The 16,842-nt window shown below is 38.1% G+C and overlaps 2 protein-coding genes and 1 pseudogene across 3 annotated transcripts; 2 read left to right on the top strand and 1 right to left on the bottom strand.

Annotated features, from left to right (window-relative positions):
• On the top strand, positions 1-3,653 carry LOC116295727 (octopamine receptor beta-2R-like; annotated as a pseudogene). The gene is made up of 2 exons (XR_016121676.1): positions 1-140; positions 999-3,653. The product of XR_016121676.1 is annotated as an octopamine receptor beta-2R-like (transcript).
• Positions 3,654-11,216: 7,563 nt separating this feature from the next.
• LOC148905581 (uncharacterized) lies at positions 11,217-14,746 on the top strand. Its single transcript, XM_089040186.1, has 2 exons — positions 11,217-11,739; positions 12,089-14,746. Exons 1-2 carry the CDS (start codon positions 11,407-11,409, stop codon positions 14,039-14,041), a joined length of 2,286 nt encoding a protein of 761 aa, XP_088896312.1. The 5' UTR covers positions 11,217-11,406; the 3' UTR covers positions 14,042-14,746.
• Positions 14,317-16,035, bottom strand: LOC148905580 (uncharacterized). Its single transcript, XM_089040187.1, has 2 exons — positions 15,636-16,035; positions 14,317-15,341 (listed from the first exon to the last, which is right to left on the bottom strand). Exons 1-2 carry the CDS (start codon positions 15,845-15,847, stop codon positions 14,924-14,926), a joined length of 630 nt encoding a protein of 209 aa, XP_088896313.1. The 5' UTR covers positions 15,848-16,035; the 3' UTR covers positions 14,317-14,923.
• Between the last annotated feature and the right edge of the window lie 807 nt (positions 16,036-16,842).

Genomic DNA, 16,842 nt, shown 5'->3' with positions numbered 1-16,842 from the left:
CTATAATAGAAGTGAACGTTGAAATTGCATTAAGTCACTGCGTTGTGAGTAAACGAAACTGTTTGCAAGGAAAAAAAGATTGCCTTGAGAAGTCGACAAGAAACGACCGTCTTTTGAATCTCGATCCTACTCAGTTGAAGGTAATGTGTTTGTAAAATACTTAGATTGTGGTTGTAGCTATGTTGATAAGACTAACGAAGGGAAAACATAAGTTTAACTAGTTGTTCTAAAGATTTTAAATAGAATAGACGGTCATGTAGACCGTTTGAATTGTCGGTTTGTTCTTCAAGTGATTTTAGCTCTGGAAAGACTTAAAGCGATAGCAAACAAAATGCTAAGAACGCATAGTGAAAAACCCCGTGAGACATTTACATGTGAGAAGAAGTGCTGGTGGTTCTCTCCCGGCATCGAGGGTTTTCTTTTTTGGGTTCTTGCTCCGGTTTTTCCTCCCTTCGCAAATCAACTTCTAAATTCCCGGCAAATGGAATCCAGTGGAAGAAAAGTCACTTCGTAGGACCAATTTCAATTGCCTTTTTTTTCTCTTCACTCGGCTATCCAAATACTAAGTGTAAATAGAAAAATAATTTGGAAATTTCCACGAAGGTTTTAAATATTTTGTTGCATGAACTTGCCAGTATCCTTTTTCAGTACTGGTATGTTTAATATTAAAAACAAACCTGGTCAATATATATTCTATATGAAGTAAAATTGTGTGAATTGTAGCACTCTACAGAAAAGAAATGCTTTTTTTAAAGTTGTCTAGGTTTTTATCCCTTGTTCAATCGCATTGCAATTATGACTGAGATATCTCCGGTTGTGGGGGTACTCTCATTTGATATTTAGCCTCTAGGGCAATGCTCCCCTAAATAGGGTATGACCGGGTTTTTTTGGGGGGGAAGGTGATTTTACTCAATTTTTACTCTGCAAACTTCCAATTGATAAATTTTCTTAGGTCTTAGATAGAGTTATATATAATTCACAGTGTTTTGTCTTCCAAGATCTTCCTTGACACATTCTAGTCTTGAACCAAGATCTTCCTGGACACATCCCAGTCTTCAACCACGATCTTCCTGGACACATCCTGGACTTGATCCAAGATCGTCCTGAGCACATCCATTCTTGAACCAAGATCTTCCTGGACACATCCCAGTCTCGAACCAAGATCTTCCTGGACACTTCTAGACTTGATCCAAGATCGTCCTGAGCACATCCATTCTTGAACCAAGATCTTCCTGGACACATCCTAGACTTGATCCAAGATCGTCCTGGGCACATCCATTCTTGAACCAAGATCTTCCTGGACACATCCCAGTCTCGAACCAAGATCTTCCTGGACACTTCTAGACTTGATCCAAGATCGTCCTGAGCACATCCATTCTTGAACCAAGATCTTCCTGGACACATCCTAGACTTGATCCAAGATCGTCCTGGGCACATCCATTCTCGAACCAAGATCTTCCTGGACACATCCCATTGTTGAACCAAGATCTTCCTGGACAAATCCCATTGTTGAACCAAGACCTTCCTGAATACATATCAGTTTTGAACCAAGATCTTCCTGGACACATCTCTCAAGATCTACTAATCAAACCAAGTATCATCCTTGCTTGATTTAGAAATTCGAACCCGCCAAATGATGGACAACCAAACCAATAAAAGCAGTTTTCCAAGCAAAGACAACAGTACTTCTCCTCGAAGCCTGGACTGGTATTGGACCCTTCGATGGATTATTGGTGTATTCATAATTTCTGGTAACTCAATCATTATCATCACCGTAATGATCCGCAGAAGACTGCGTAACAACATCCCAAACCAATTCATTGTATCCTTAGCAGTGGCTGATCTTTTGACGGGGGTTGTCATCATCCCAGCTACCTACCATTGCTCTTTTCATGAATGTGATTGGTCAACTTTGTTTACCGCGATCAACTTCTTACTTTTTTCATCTATCTCTAACTTGTGTGTGATGACATTAGACCGATTTCTTGCAGTTGTTTTTCCTTATGCTTACCAGACGTTCATGACACAACGAAAAGCCTTGTTCCTCATGGCGGTTGCTTGGGTCATCCCATTCATTGTCAGCGTTATTCCAATCGCGTGGAAATACAAACAACCCTCCGAAAAAGCATCTTACGAAAAGACTTTTATGATTCTACAGACGTTGATTATTGAAATTACTCCTTGTATCCTGATGTTAGTCACCCATATTCCGATCTACCTGATCGTGAGGAAAACACTCCAGACAGATAGCATGTCAGAACGCTTCTCAAGTCAACAACCAATCACAATCCAAAGCAAAGAATGAACGATCTACTGTCAAAGTCTTCACTCTTGTAGTGTTTCTATTTATCGTCTGCTACGGTTTCTCCATATACAGGGAGGTTTGTAAGCAGTTAGGAACTGTGCAATCCACCGTTGCAGATCACGTTGGTCTCGCGTTTACTTTATCTCTCTAACTCTGCCATGAATCCATTTGTCTACTCTTTCCTCAAGCGAGACATTCGACAAGTAATGAAGCAAGCCCTGACGTCTTGTTTAAGACGGTTCGGAGAAACTGTGGATTTGAGAGACGAGTCTGAATCCTCAAGAAGAAGTCGTCAACCCCATCCGAGGGAAATGGGCCAACAATCCCTAAATATTGAACCTAAAACTTGGCCTGACAATAAGCATGAATAACTTTTTGTAATACACGTATCAAAAATATAACGCACTAGTATTTAATCAAGCATGAGCTATAAGATACATCGTTCTTGTGTTTAAAGGTATAGAATAGATTGATGTTCAAAGGTCTCTAAAGTATCAAAATACGACAAAATCATAACGGCCCGGCTACTAAGCCCTTGTTAGATCCAGGAACAGTACCTAAGATATTCGCGTCATCGCGCCGGGGCTACAGGGTTGAATTTGAAACCTTTTTCTAATTGGATTTTATTTATCTTGAAACTTCCTTCGAAGAACTAAATTAAGTAAACTCAACAGAAGCGATATCATGTACTTCCTACGTTGTTCCTTCAACCAACCACACCAATATCAAGACGTTTTTTTCAAACACCTCATTTATTTTGATTATATAAATAAATAAATATACAGTTTCGTCATCTTTTCATTTGCTATATCTCATAAGTTGTTCTTTCAACTGGTTCGCCTGGTCATTCAAGGTCAAGATACCATTTGGCTGCTATGGAAAAACCTGTTTAACTTGTTTAATTGACTTGTATTCAACTTGTTGACTGCTGGCTTTGTCAGAACTATCTATCCTCACATTATCTTGTATTTCTCTACTATGGGAAGTAAATTCTCGAATGGTTTTCTTCGTGTTCAGTCGGCGTCGATCCGTTTTTGGTTGAAAACAATTCCTTCTGCATGTCTCGGCCATAGAGGTGCATCGCGTACAGACGTTTAGATTGGGTCCACAAGCCGTGACACAAGCCTGCCAAAACTCGCTGCATTTCTTTAGGCAATGTTTAACAGCGCTTGGGAATTCAATTATCCGGGTTTGGACCACGCAAACACAAAGAAGCATGAAGTAAATGAGGGGAACAATGGTCTTCATGCTTTAGGATTAATGGAGCCCTCTTGTTGGTTCCTAAATAAAAGAATGAACGAAAGAAAATGTATACATAAAGAATATTAAAACCCTCGGAATATCAAAATTATTAATCGTGGCTGAATTACATTTATACACATATATTTTATCAAGAGAAAATCAACTAAGAGAAGGAATTCCCCCTATATAGCCATTATGTAACCATTATGTGCACAGTTTGATGCTATTATTAAACCATTTGTTTTTCTTCACGCGCATTTACGCTGGTTTTTTTTGTTTTTTTGTTTTTTTTAGGCTTACTTTTTGGGGGTTTTCCGTTATTTCGACTCTGCCCTGAATATGAATGTGCACGTAAAGCTTAGTAAATACGACAGGAAATTGAAGTAGTAATTTGTTCAACTTTCTGGAGTATTTTTACATTTATTTTCCAAAGCTTTCGACCTCTATGGTCATCTTGAGGGCAGATTTGAACATTTGAACATAAGAAAAGCACAAGAAAACGTTAGCAAACAGCGTAGAGCGTGCGCGTACTATGCGCGTGCAGAAAATCAAACGATCAAATAAATGATATCATTGGATGATACTTTTAGAATAGATTCTAGATTTTAGAATAGATATTTTTAGAATAGATTCTAAAAATAGCATCAAAGTGTGCACATGATGGGGCACGGGGATTCCTTCTCATAGTTCATATTCTCTTGATTTTATCTTCTACACTACGTTTACAACAAGTTGCCTTTTCTATGACGTATATATGATTCCCACGCGTTAGTTTATCTCCCGCTGTTGCTTTCTTCGCTCTCGCCTTTTTTATTTTCTTTCTTTTATTTATCTATTTATTTATTTGTTTTGTTTTGTTTACTTTTGGCAAAAAACTCCACTCTTAATTTTACAGCGTTTTCGTGAGTTGCCTTGACAAATAGGACTGATTGGTTCTGATTTTTCTCTAGATTTACTAATACTTTTTCAATAGCGGTTAATCTCGCATATCGTGAGGTCAATCACTTGCTTAAACCTACGATAAACCTACACCATTGAAAACCATTAGATAGTAATTGAGTATGATATAACGAAGCCTTTCTTTAACGTTAAATATTAGTTTTTCTCTGGTTTTCACAAAAATAAAACAGAAGGGAAGAACCAAAAGACACTGTGAACTCGTGAACTAAGGGACCGGACTATTGAAGTTGTAGATAATGCGAGTTTTTTTAACGATTGAGCATGTATTCCACACAAATGCAAAAGGAAAAAAGAAAGAGGAAGGAAGCTGCGGAGAAAAAGAAAGTAGAACAAGAGAAAAGAGAGAGGAAATGGCTACAAGGTAAGGGATTTAATTTAGCTAATGGACTTGAAGTTTCAAGTAAAAAGAAAAAGAGAACTATGTAAAACAATATAATGAAAGCTACGCGAAGAAGCTGTTTGAAACTAAGAAGATAACGAGCACAAAAAGAAAAATATAAACGAGCAAAACTGCTTTGTTCTTGCTTCAATCAGCTGATTTTCAACTGACAACGTCAGTTGAAAATAAGCTGATTTAATTTTTTACTGGTCAACTTTTCACGAGCTTCGTGACACCTCAGTTATGTAGTGACGTCCTTTCTACGTCACTGTTTCAAAACAGTTGGAAAGACCTGAATAGTTCATGGAAAATCTAAGAAATTAAGTTTTACACTCACTTTAAGGCCTAACACTGACGCAAGAGTTTTCATTTTTGAGCGAAAAACGGTTATTCATAAACATGTAAACATACACCTAATCGGCTAACGTACGTTACCACCCAATTCAAACCTTCTGGGAATAGAAGCGTTTGTCTCTACGAATTCAACTCTGAAACCGGCCAAAATATAACGAACAAATGAAACTTACTCCCATGTGGTTTGAATTGGGTGGAAACGTTTATAGCAACACGTTAGCGGATTAGGTCTATTGCATTAGAAAACCGAAGTCGAGATTGAATTCCTGATTGAGACGGCGGGACGGCGGAGTCAGGAGACTTTGACTTTGACTTCCAACGAATGAAATCTTATTTTGCATTGGTTTGAGTTCCGTATGAAAAAAAATTAAGCCCTCCCCATCCACTTTATAATGTGCTTTTAAAAAAGATTATGGCATCAGGAAAAAGAAAATTAATTTATGATGGTAATTTAGTTCGTACTAGAAATGCTGAAAGATTAAACCAACCAAACCAAACTATAGGTTTCTGGTAATTAAAATCTGCCCGTTACACAAATAATAGAAATGCAATTTGATAGTTTAAAAATTGATCATTTACCTTGAACCTACCAAGGTCTTCAAAGTCTCTAGTAACAGGTGAACGTATAGATTATAATGGCAATCATTCTATATGGATGTACCTACTTAAATTTTTTTTGATATCACTAGTTATTTGATTGGATGTAAAGATTGATTGGCAGTATCAGTAGGTGTTATTGCCTTGGCGCATGGTCCTTTTAACAGCTATACAGCCTTTATCAAGTGCCAGATTAAAAGCTATCGTTAATCACTTCAAAAAAAATTTTTTTTTTCTGTATTTTATTGACATTTTTATGCTAGAATAATGATAATAGTCGTTTAACAATCGGATAGACAAGTAGAAACAAAAAAAAAAAACAAAAAAAAAAAAACAAAAAAAAAAAAAAAACAAGACAAAGTATAAGAGAGAGAGAGAAAAAAGAAGTAATAGTAAGGTTCGGCTAATACGATATAGGATTCCATTTTTCCTGGTGGGTGATACTCTATTATTTTCTCTCGCAATAAATAATTCGATATCATAGGTCCTTCTTAATCTTGCTTTAAGGATTTCTAATGAGAGAGGTTTATCATTCAATTTATAATAATACATAAGATATTTTCCTTCTAGAATTAAATCATTTACAATTTTACAACTGTTGATATTTCTTGCCTTGAAGGATTCCAAAAAATACTTCGTTGAACGTTACTGTTCCCTCAAAAATATTTTCATCGTTTAACATTTTACTGACAAGTTTCCAAAACGTTTGGATTTTTTCACGAAAGAAGAAAAGATGTTCCAAAGTTTCTGCTTCTTTTCCACAAAAAGCACAGGAAGATGAGTCTCATTTGCCAATTTTGTAGAGTAGCTGATTCGTGAAGATAATTCTGTTCAATAATTTATAGTGAGACTCTCGTAACCTAGTTCAGTGTGGTTTTGAAGGGAAGCAAATAAATTTACTTCCATTCTAACTTCAAAGGTGATGACTGGACGAAAAAAAAAATTTGAATTGGGTGTATAGATCTAAATGGACCTTTCACATATATTCTATTTTTGATGCTACCGATGCTGCAATCCTAGGCCTATAACTTTTGACAAAACTACCAAGGAAAAAAAAGCGGAACGAAAGCCGCTTATAGAACAACCAAACCAATGGATATTGCTTTAATTAGAATAATGATAAGGAACTTCTTGGTCGATATTGGACGACCTTCAAGTCCAGGAGGTATTACAGTGACGCAGTCTCGCACGCGCGATTTTTTAAGGCGGGAAAATTTGTCTAAAAACTGAGCTATTTTTGGACAATATACTTGAAGCCATTTTGGTGAAAGTGGTTAATGAGTCATGTCTCTCTTGAATAAATTTGGCACAGGTGATCTTCAATATCAATATTATTCCAATATCAAATAATACAACAGGGAACTACTCCGGGCCGTGTTTATATAGCATGTATTGATTTAAAATCAACATCATTAATTGTTGTCAGTTCTCAGTCTAGATTCAAGACAGTCATGTTTTTTGTCTTACGGCGCTACCTCTATAACTGATACGGACGCTAAGACACCGAAGGGTCAGAATGTAGTGTCCGTAATATAGAGGTGTCCGTGATATAGAGGTGTCTATGTATGGTGATATTGCTGGGACATAAATATCCAGCTGGCTGTCCGTAATATAGGGGTGTCGTAATATAGAGGTGTCGGTAATATAGAGGTCGGGTCTGTGAAAAAAGTATGTTTGGTGGTTCTTTGGACTTAAATATCTGTACTACTAAATATAGAGGTGTCCGTAATATAGAGGTGCATGTACGTTAGGAGAGGTTCCACTTCATTTTCATTCATCGAGATTGAATTTTATGATAAATTAATAACCTCGTTATCAAATATAAAAAATCAGAGGCAAATCAATGATCATGAAATCAGTTTTTATCTAAGGGCCATTTGTGTTGCTTCGTTTAAATTCTTTTCATAAACTGCTGTTTTCGCACTTAATATTCCCATGTCATTTTCCTGAGTGATTTACTGCAATTACGAACTCTGTAGTTGCGAGCTGCACGCTGAAATTTGTTTTTTTTTTGGCTCCCGTCAATCAAAACTCATCAAACAGAGAAACCAAATTTCAGCGGCTGCTCGCAGCTCGCGAGTCCGCATATTAATGAAAATAGCACCAAAAAATCAGAAAATAAGGAAATGAGGATTTCTTCTAATAAGGGTCTAGATGAGGCAGTAAGCCGTGTGGGATGGGCTCGGATATCAAATAAGATCATGCGCATGCCTAAGAGGTAAATTACGAGCCTTGTATGAAACGACTGAAGAAGAGGGCCAATGGGCCTTTCACAACTTCAAGTCGCGTAAAAAATTAGCCAGCTCAACTAGAAACTGTGGACAGCTGTTTCGGCCTGTATTGGGCCTCGTCAGCACAGTGTATCTAGTGAGCCACAGGTAGCCCAAGCTTGGTTTCTGTGGTGTCCTGTTATAAGGAAATGTATGGGGAATCATCAAAAATTTCAATAAAATCATCAAAACGTGAAATAAAGCCTCGAAATTTTACCCTATCATTGAGAAATAGCACTTCTTTCGCTCTGCGTGGTTATTTTTTGAATTTAGCCCGTTTTAAGGATTTTTTTCCCCACCAGTAAGAAATAAGAGAAGGTTGGAAACTCGGGATCCAAAAGCGAGCCATCACGAGTCTTTGAAACCTCGTACGTCTTCGAATTTTCTTTCCAGCGCCAAATTTTAGTCATGACCCTTCTCTCACATCCCTATAGAACCGAGAAAGTCGCATTAGAGATTAGTCTTCGCGTCTTTAAGCCATGAAATTTGCCTGTATTCACATACTACCTCGCTTGTTCTGACCTGTACTTGGAGCTCATCGTACACCAGTTCAACGGATTTCTTTCGGCAACCGACCCGAGGTCACGCCGGAAGTCTTCGTATCGTAAAATGCGGATTCGATTTGGATATCGTATTTCTTCGAAATTATGGTGAGTGTATTTTTTAACGGCCTAAGATACAAAAGTATTTAACTTATGATTTCGAAAATTATGGTGAGTGTATTTTTTAACGGCCTAAGATACAAAAGTATTTAACTTATGATTTCGAAAATTATGGTGAGTGTATTTTTTAACGGCCTAAGATACGAAAGTATTTAACTTATAATTTCGAAAATTATGGTGAGTGTATTTTTTAACAGCCTAAGATACAAAAGTATTTAACTTATAATTTCGAAGAAATACGATATCCAAATCGAATCCGCATTTACGATACGAAGACTTCCGGCGTGACCTCGGGTCGGTTGCCGAAAGAAATCCGTTGAACTGGTGTACAGTGAGCTCCAAGTACGGGTCAGAACAAGCGAGGTAGTATGTGAATACAGGCAAATTTCATGGCTTAAAGACGCGAAGACTAATCTCTAATGCGACTTTCTCGGTTCTATAGGGATGTGAGAGAAGGGTCATGACTAAAATTTGGCGCTGGAAAGAAAATTCGAAGACGTACGAGGTTTCAAAGACTCGTGATGGCTCGCTTTTGGATCCCGAGTTTCCAACCTTCTCTTATTTCTTGCTGGTGGGGAAAAAAATCCTTAAAACGGGCTAAATTCAAAAAATAACCACGCAGAGCGAAAGAAGTGCTATTTCTCAATGATAGGGTAAAATTTCGAGGCTTTATTTCACGTTTTGATGATTTTATTGAAATTTTTGATGATTCCCCATACATTTCCTTATAACAGGACACCACAGAAACCAAGCTTGGGCTACCTGTGAGTGAGCTGGCAATCCCACGAAAAATTAGTACTAGATAGATGGGGCAGTAAGCCGTGTGGGATGGGATGAGAAAGAGGTGGTAGAAAGGAGTGTTTATATAATGAGAATAGGACAAAAGAAACCAATGAGAACAAGGTGGGCAAGGAAACGAAAAAAAACCAATAAAAATACAAAAGAGTGGGTTAGTTAAAAGCAAAGCGTTCATTAATCCCGTCTGGGCTAAGAGTGCCCAATAGGTGAATAAGCCGCGTTTCTTAGGTCTTGCGACAATCATTGTTGCCGTTTATTAAAGAAAGACCGGAAACAATGAGAATGGTTAGCTTTATTAAACTGGTTTGGTAGGATCGTTATTGCAAATATCATAAAGATGATTGCAAATGCGATCTCCGAGACGGCGGCAGGTCTCGCCCACATACAAAAGATGACAGCGAGTACATTTGATGCAATATACAACATTAGAAGTGGTACAAACAAAGTGGTCAGTGATTTGAACAGTGGATTTAGGACCGATAACAAAAGTGTGAGAGGCTATATGAGGATAAGTTTAACAACGTTTACAAGAGCAGCGAAAAGTACCAGGTTTTTCGTCAGAGGGAAGAACTCCCTTGGCTAAGAAAGAACAAAGATTACGATCACGTTTATAAGAAAAAGGTGGAAAACTAGTGTAAACTGCGTCGGTGTTTTCAGTAAAACAGTTGATAGATAGATAATTTGTAACACCGTATGGTATGTAAAAATGAAACTGACGTTTCGGACGTTAGTCCTTCATCGGAGTAAATCGGTTTACTCCGATGAAGGACTAACGTCCGAAACGTCAGTTTCATTTTTACATACCATACGGTGTTACAAATTATCTATCTATCAACTGTTTTATAAGAAAAAAGAGGGAGGTTGTTAAAAATAGCAGAAGTGCGAGTATCAGAATCAAGCAGAGAAAAGTTGTGATTAAAATGGGTTTAATGGAGCTATTAATAGGATGATACGTAAGAGTGAAAGGAATGCGATCATTAGAGGGACGAGTGTGAGGAGTGAGAGCGGTGGTGCGACTGATCAATGGTAGAAACTTTGCGTATGGTGTGATCAATAACATGAGCAGGATAATTACGCTTAAGAGGAAGGAACGCATCTCAGAACATTTAACACTGATAAAATTCAAGATCATCACTGCACAAAGGACGAAGACGAAGAAATTGCGAGAAAGGAATAGCGTTAAGAGTGTGCTTAGGATGAGAGGACGAGTAGAGTAAATAAGAATGAGAATCAGTAGGTTTGTAATGGACACTAGTGCTAAGACGTCATTAACACTGACCAAGGTGTCAAGGAAAGTGACTGATGTATCACTAACCTCCCACGTTAAGTCTAAGGCAGGGTGAAAAGAGTTAACAAAAGAGATGAAAGAATCTAAGTCATTACGAGAACATGAAGTAGCACCAATACAATCATCAACATACCGTCCAAAAAACGCAGGTTAAGGTCCAGTATACTGTTGAAAAACAAGCTTTTCGATATAACCAACAAATTGGCGTAACTAGGGTCGGTAGTAGTACCCATAGTAACATCGTTTACCTGCCGATAATACCGATCACCGAAAGAAAAACAATTAAAGGGCAACTTACCCCCCAAAATGACCCATTTTTAAGAGAAAGTACATCAAATGAGAAACACAAAAATTTAATTTTTAGAGGGGATAGAGCATCCGTGTTCCTAAAAAAATAATTTCAAAACATCGCATATATCGCTCTGGTGGCCGCCATCTTTGAGCCCGCGATAAATTACCGCATTCAGGTGTGACGTCACAACGTCAACGTGTGTTTGGATATGTAGAGTTTTTCTGTAAGCATGAGAGTTTGAAGTGGCTTTTTCGACAAAATGGTTAATTGTTGCGTGCCTGAATGCACTAACTATTCGACAAAAACAAAAGATGTTAGCTATCACAAGATTCCTAAAGATTTACAAATTCAGAAAGCTTGGATTTCTCGTCTAAGACGAGCAAATCTGCCGCCATTGAAGAATTGCTATGTATGTAGCGAGCACTTCGAGGATGGTTGCTTCGAATCCGACCTTATGGAGCAACTAACAGGCGAAAAAAGAAAAGGGAGGTTAAAGGCTGATGCAATTCCAAGTATTTTTAACTTTTCAATCATCCCTAGTAAAAGAAGAGCTACGACAGAAAACCGTATAAGACGACAACGACAAAAAGAGGTAGGTGATTTGTAGTTTGTGTTCGCACGTGCACTGCTAGATTGTCAGTGTAATATGTAAGTCTTATATATATATTAGAGCTATTTCGTGACTGGTCTGTGACTGTGCTCAGACCAAACCAATGCATTAAATTCTTAATACTAAGTTTACCGCTGCGGGTTTAGTTATGATGAATTGCGGATGAATAAGTTATACGCTCTTTCATATGGAGTCAATGAAAGTCCTATAAACAATTAAAGCTTGAGTGTCGTCTCAACTATCGGAATCAGTGAGAACCCCAGTAACTGCCATTCATTGTTATTTGTATTTGTTCTATAAATGATTATGTTTACTTCTTTTTCCCCATAAGACATTGGATAACCTACTGACTCCAACTACACATGCACTTGATGAAATGGTTGAAGAATCTGATATGGAGGTTTCCTTCGATGAAACACCTTCCAACAAAAGGGACTTTGGAGTCCAGTGCTGTCTGGATGAAAAGCTTTCAATACGAAAAAGCACCTCAACCCAAACAGAAAATGTGGATGTTAGTGTTGAGACTTCTGATGCCTGCATTCAAGTAGAAGGAAATTCAACATTTGAGCAATTGAACAGTATCCTGCATGACCATCCATACAGCTATACTGCTCCCTCTGTACCCATGAGTGTGTCACCACAAAAGTCTTGCAAGAATGATGTATCACCACAGAAATCTGCAAAGTCCTGTGGGTCTCTTCCTTTGTCAGATGAAGAAGTGAATCTTTTTTCAAGTGATGAAGAGGATGAATACATTATCTCATCACAAGAAACAAATTCTTCAACAGACAAAGAGTCTGAACCTGAGTATCACTTTGACACCTACATCAAAGAGCCAAAGTATTTGGTATTTGCAGCATGCCTAGGTGAACTGTTCAGGTTTTGTATCAACTGTGGTTCCATCGTAACTGACACCAACATTACCTGCACAGGAAGCATGGTAACGGTTAAAACCATATGTATGAAAGGTCACAACTGCTTGTGGAATTCCCAGCCTCTCATCAATCGTGCACCGGTAGGAAACCTTCTAATCTGCTCATCTATTTTGTTCACTGGTAACACTTTTACAAGAATCCAAAACTTTGCCTCATGTCTTGGGTTACAATTTATCAGTGAAAAAGTTTTTTACCAAAATCAGAATAGGTATCTATTTCCTGTAATAAATGATACCTGGGAAAGAGAAAGAAGAGCCGTTTTACAAGAACTGTCAAGTAAGCCTCTTGTATACTTGAATGGGGATGGACGGTGTGACAGCCCTGGCCATAATGCCAAGTATGGTACATACACATTTATGGACAATGACTCAGGGAAGATAGTTTCCTTCTCTGTGGTTCAGGTCACAGAAACAACATCTTCAAATGCTATGGAGAAAGAAGGTTTCATTAGGAGTCTTGGTAGTCTTGAGGATGAGGACGATATTAACATCAAGAGGATAACTACTGACAGACATACCTCAATCACTAGCACCATGGAAAAAGATTACAGCCACATCAAACACCAATATGACGTATGGCATTTGTCAAAATCTGTTGTGAAGAAACTCAACAAGAAGGCCAAGTTGAAAAAAAGTGCTGACCTTTCACATTGGATCCAGTCGGTCTCAAACCATCTGTGGTGGTGTGCAGCAACATGCAATGGTAGTGTGCAGCTGTTGAGAGAGAAGTGGGTCTCTATCTTGCATCATGTGACAAACAAGCATTCTTGGAGAGATGCAGAGATCTTCAAAAAATGTGACCATCCTCGACTAACCCGGAGAGAAGCTCGTAAAAAGTGCTGGCTAAAACCAGGATCTGCAGCTCATGTAGCCCTTGAAGAAGTGGTCCTTCAACCAAAACTGCTGAAGGACTTGGCAAAGCTCACTGACTTCTGTCACACAGGTGGGCTTGAAGTATACCACTCCATGATCCTGAAGTACTGCCCAAAGAGAGAGCACTTCTCCTACAAGGGTATGGTTGCTAGAACACAACTGGCAGCCATTGACAACAACCACAACACAGGAAGGAACCAAGCTGTGATTCAAAAGCCGGGGATGAGGATGGGAGAGGCAAGATACCGCCCATGTTTCCCAAAAATGCACAAGCGTTGGGTAGTTAAGCCTGTGTTGGAAAAGAAAAGTTATTCTTTCCTTCCTGAGCTTCAAAAGAAAGTGCTGGGATTGTGTGATGGCTCAGAAGTTGACCTCCAGGAAATTGAAGAAGTAGACCTACCAGCAAACATTGCAAGTTTGCCTGCACCGGATAAACAGGAATTGATTCAGAAACACCGGTCCAGGTTTTCAAGATAATCTAAATTAGAATTAGCCTTTGTGTACCTGCAGGTCATATGACCCTCCACTGTTTGGTCCTTCTTCCCCTCCCTCAAGTCCCAATCCCCCTCTGCTTTGCAGGCTATCTTTGGACAGTCGTGTAAAATACTGGTAAAAGATATCCCTTAATGAAAAAAGCTCCCAGATATGGAAAGGTACACGACAGACCCAAGTATAAATGCTATATACAAAATATGTAATTTTTAAAAATGACAAGGGGACCTGATGAAACGGGCAGATAAGTATGCAGTACCTTTTAGATGTTCAAATGAAAATTTTATTAAAATATTATTTCCATTTAGGTAAGAATTGACTGTAAAAAAGAGGTCTTTTCTTTACCTATCTACACTACCTTATATATGGGAGTCTCCCCCAGTATGAATATATTAAAGAAAAATATCCAATTGAATGGTGACATTTGCTTCAGCATATTTAACTTTTTTGCTGCCAGGACTCGTATAACTGCAAATTTTGCTTGGTTGGCTAGTGATCGTGTTCACTAGTGCTTTGTACACTAGGTTCACTATTCAGCTGGGTATTTTGTTTAGTGTGTTTTTAATAATAAAATATGTAAAACATTCAAAAAATGTTTGTACCAACAAAAAGCTTTTTATATAAAAAAGAAATTTATATAACACACCTTTCCGTGTACTGCATCCTAAATGAATACATGATTCTTATGCATATTGGTCTCAGCTTTTTCTAGTCTATGTTTTTGTTTTCAATTATCTTGCAATTAAATATGCCAAAAAATTGCAATTCCAGGAATTTTTCCTGATAGAAAAAAATCCACTCTGTATAGTAACTGAAGTAAGGAATAAATAAAATGTATATATTCACTCCATGCAACATTATATCAAGCTAATCATCTGCATAATGAAAACCCTCAAACTGAAAGTCCTCCTCTAGTCCAGGAGGAGGGAAGTGTGCTCTGATGCACATGACAGCACAAGAGGGCAGAACAACCCGAACTTCCTTTCCAAGAACTCCCCAGCACCATCTTGCTAGTTGTCTATATGCAATGTGTCTGTACTGCTTCTGCTCTGGGCCTTCATAAGCATCTCTGTATTGCTGTTTGTACTGAGCCCATGCGGTTCGAAGAACATACTTATTGCCACAAACAGGTAAGAATCCAGGATGTTGAGTAATGCATGGTGGTGGTTCATCAGCATCTCCATCTTCAACAACAGACTGGCATGTTGCAACTACTTTTTGGATTTCTTGGCAACAAATGCATTCAGCTATTGTATCCATAATTTGGCAGCTACCACAGGTACACCTATTAACAAATAAAACAATCCTTAGTATTTTTGAACACTATCAATGATTGTCCCAAGTGAGAGTATATACACAAATTGTGACACAACTATATCCCTGAATCTGTGTCCTACAGTATATAACTTATTGACAACCAAGCGATGTTTAATTGTGACAGTTGGTTTTGCTTTTGGTTGCAAAGGTCGTGAGGCAGATTAAAATGCATAAATATACAGTGCAAGAAAGTGGTAAACACGACTGTAAAAAATGGATACGTAGTTGAGTTTTATCGTGATAAGAAAGAAGTAAAACTTACCAATCTGAATTTGTTAGTCGATTGTTCTCTTGTTCATCGTCTTCAATAATGTCACTGTCAGATCCTTCTCTGAACTCTTCATCTGAGGAGATTTCTATTTCTGGTTCGAACTGATATGGCCGTAAAACAAACTCGTCCGTTTCTAAAAATTCTTGAGCAAAATCGTCTCTCGAGCTGTCCGAGTCTTCGGAAAAAGAATTAGACTCTGACATGCCTTTAATTGAATGACCAGGCCGTATTTCGTTCGTAAAATATTGAGTAAAACGTCTCAGAAACAGGGGAAGAAGTCAACCAAACGCTCGTAAACAACTTGACGCCGTGAACTCTTATGACGTTGTGACGTCATTACCTGTTTTTCTGAGCCCGCGATAAAAGTGCAAGATGGCGGCCACCAGAGCGATATATGCGATGTTTTGAAATTATTTTTTTAGGAACACGGATGCTCTATCCCCTCTAAAAATTGAATTTTTGTGTTTCTCATTCGATGTACTTTCTCTTAAAAATGGGTCATTTTGGGGGGTAAGTTGCCCTTTAAGAATAAGAACGAGTTCACCTAATGTGAAATGTGATCCTCCGTACGAGTGTTGTTGGTGACTGACGTTTCGACAACCTGAGCGGAAGTCATCTTCAAAGTCCAGTGAGAAAATGAGACAAAGTCGATGGTATTTATTCACGACCTCAAACAAAAGACTGCGTCTTGTGATAACACCCACGCGTCTTTACATAACAATACCGACTAATTACCGTTTGCATTACATCTCCCTCCCACCTCCCTGGTTCAAGGATGAATGCAAATCTGTCTAGAAAAACAATTATTACAGCAATATTTGGCCGTTTGTTAGAACCGAATGCTAATACACCCCTGGCATGGGATGTCAAAGCAGCTCATTTTGAAGGACAAAACAAAAGAATTTCGTTCTTCTGAGAATTGGAAACAGTAATGATGAAAAGGTAAATTATACACCGTGAAAAGATGAAAAAACTTACTGACGTATTACTGAGAATTGGAAACCTATTTTTATGTCCTCCAAATCATAGTTAATATTAACTAATTTATTAACTAATTTATTAAATTGAGCTGCATTCCCACATGCTGCAAGGGGTCTATAGTTATATTGCGTTTTTTTCATGAAATTAAGTCATGGTTTGTGTTGCATTGGTGGCGTGCATTCCTTCCCACGATGAGAAATGGACATGGCTGCTATGT

This window comes from Actinia tenebrosa, unplaced genomic scaffold (genome assembly GCF_029948245.1).
Source record: "Actinia tenebrosa isolate PJP-AT-01 unplaced genomic scaffold, QUT_ActTen_1.0 PGA_scaffold7__59_contigs__length_16204524, whole genome shotgun sequence".
Classification (NCBI taxonomy): Eukaryota; Metazoa; Cnidaria; class Anthozoa; order Actiniaria; family Actiniidae; genus Actinia; species Actinia tenebrosa.
This window is presented reverse-complemented; position numbering and strand designations above follow the sequence as displayed.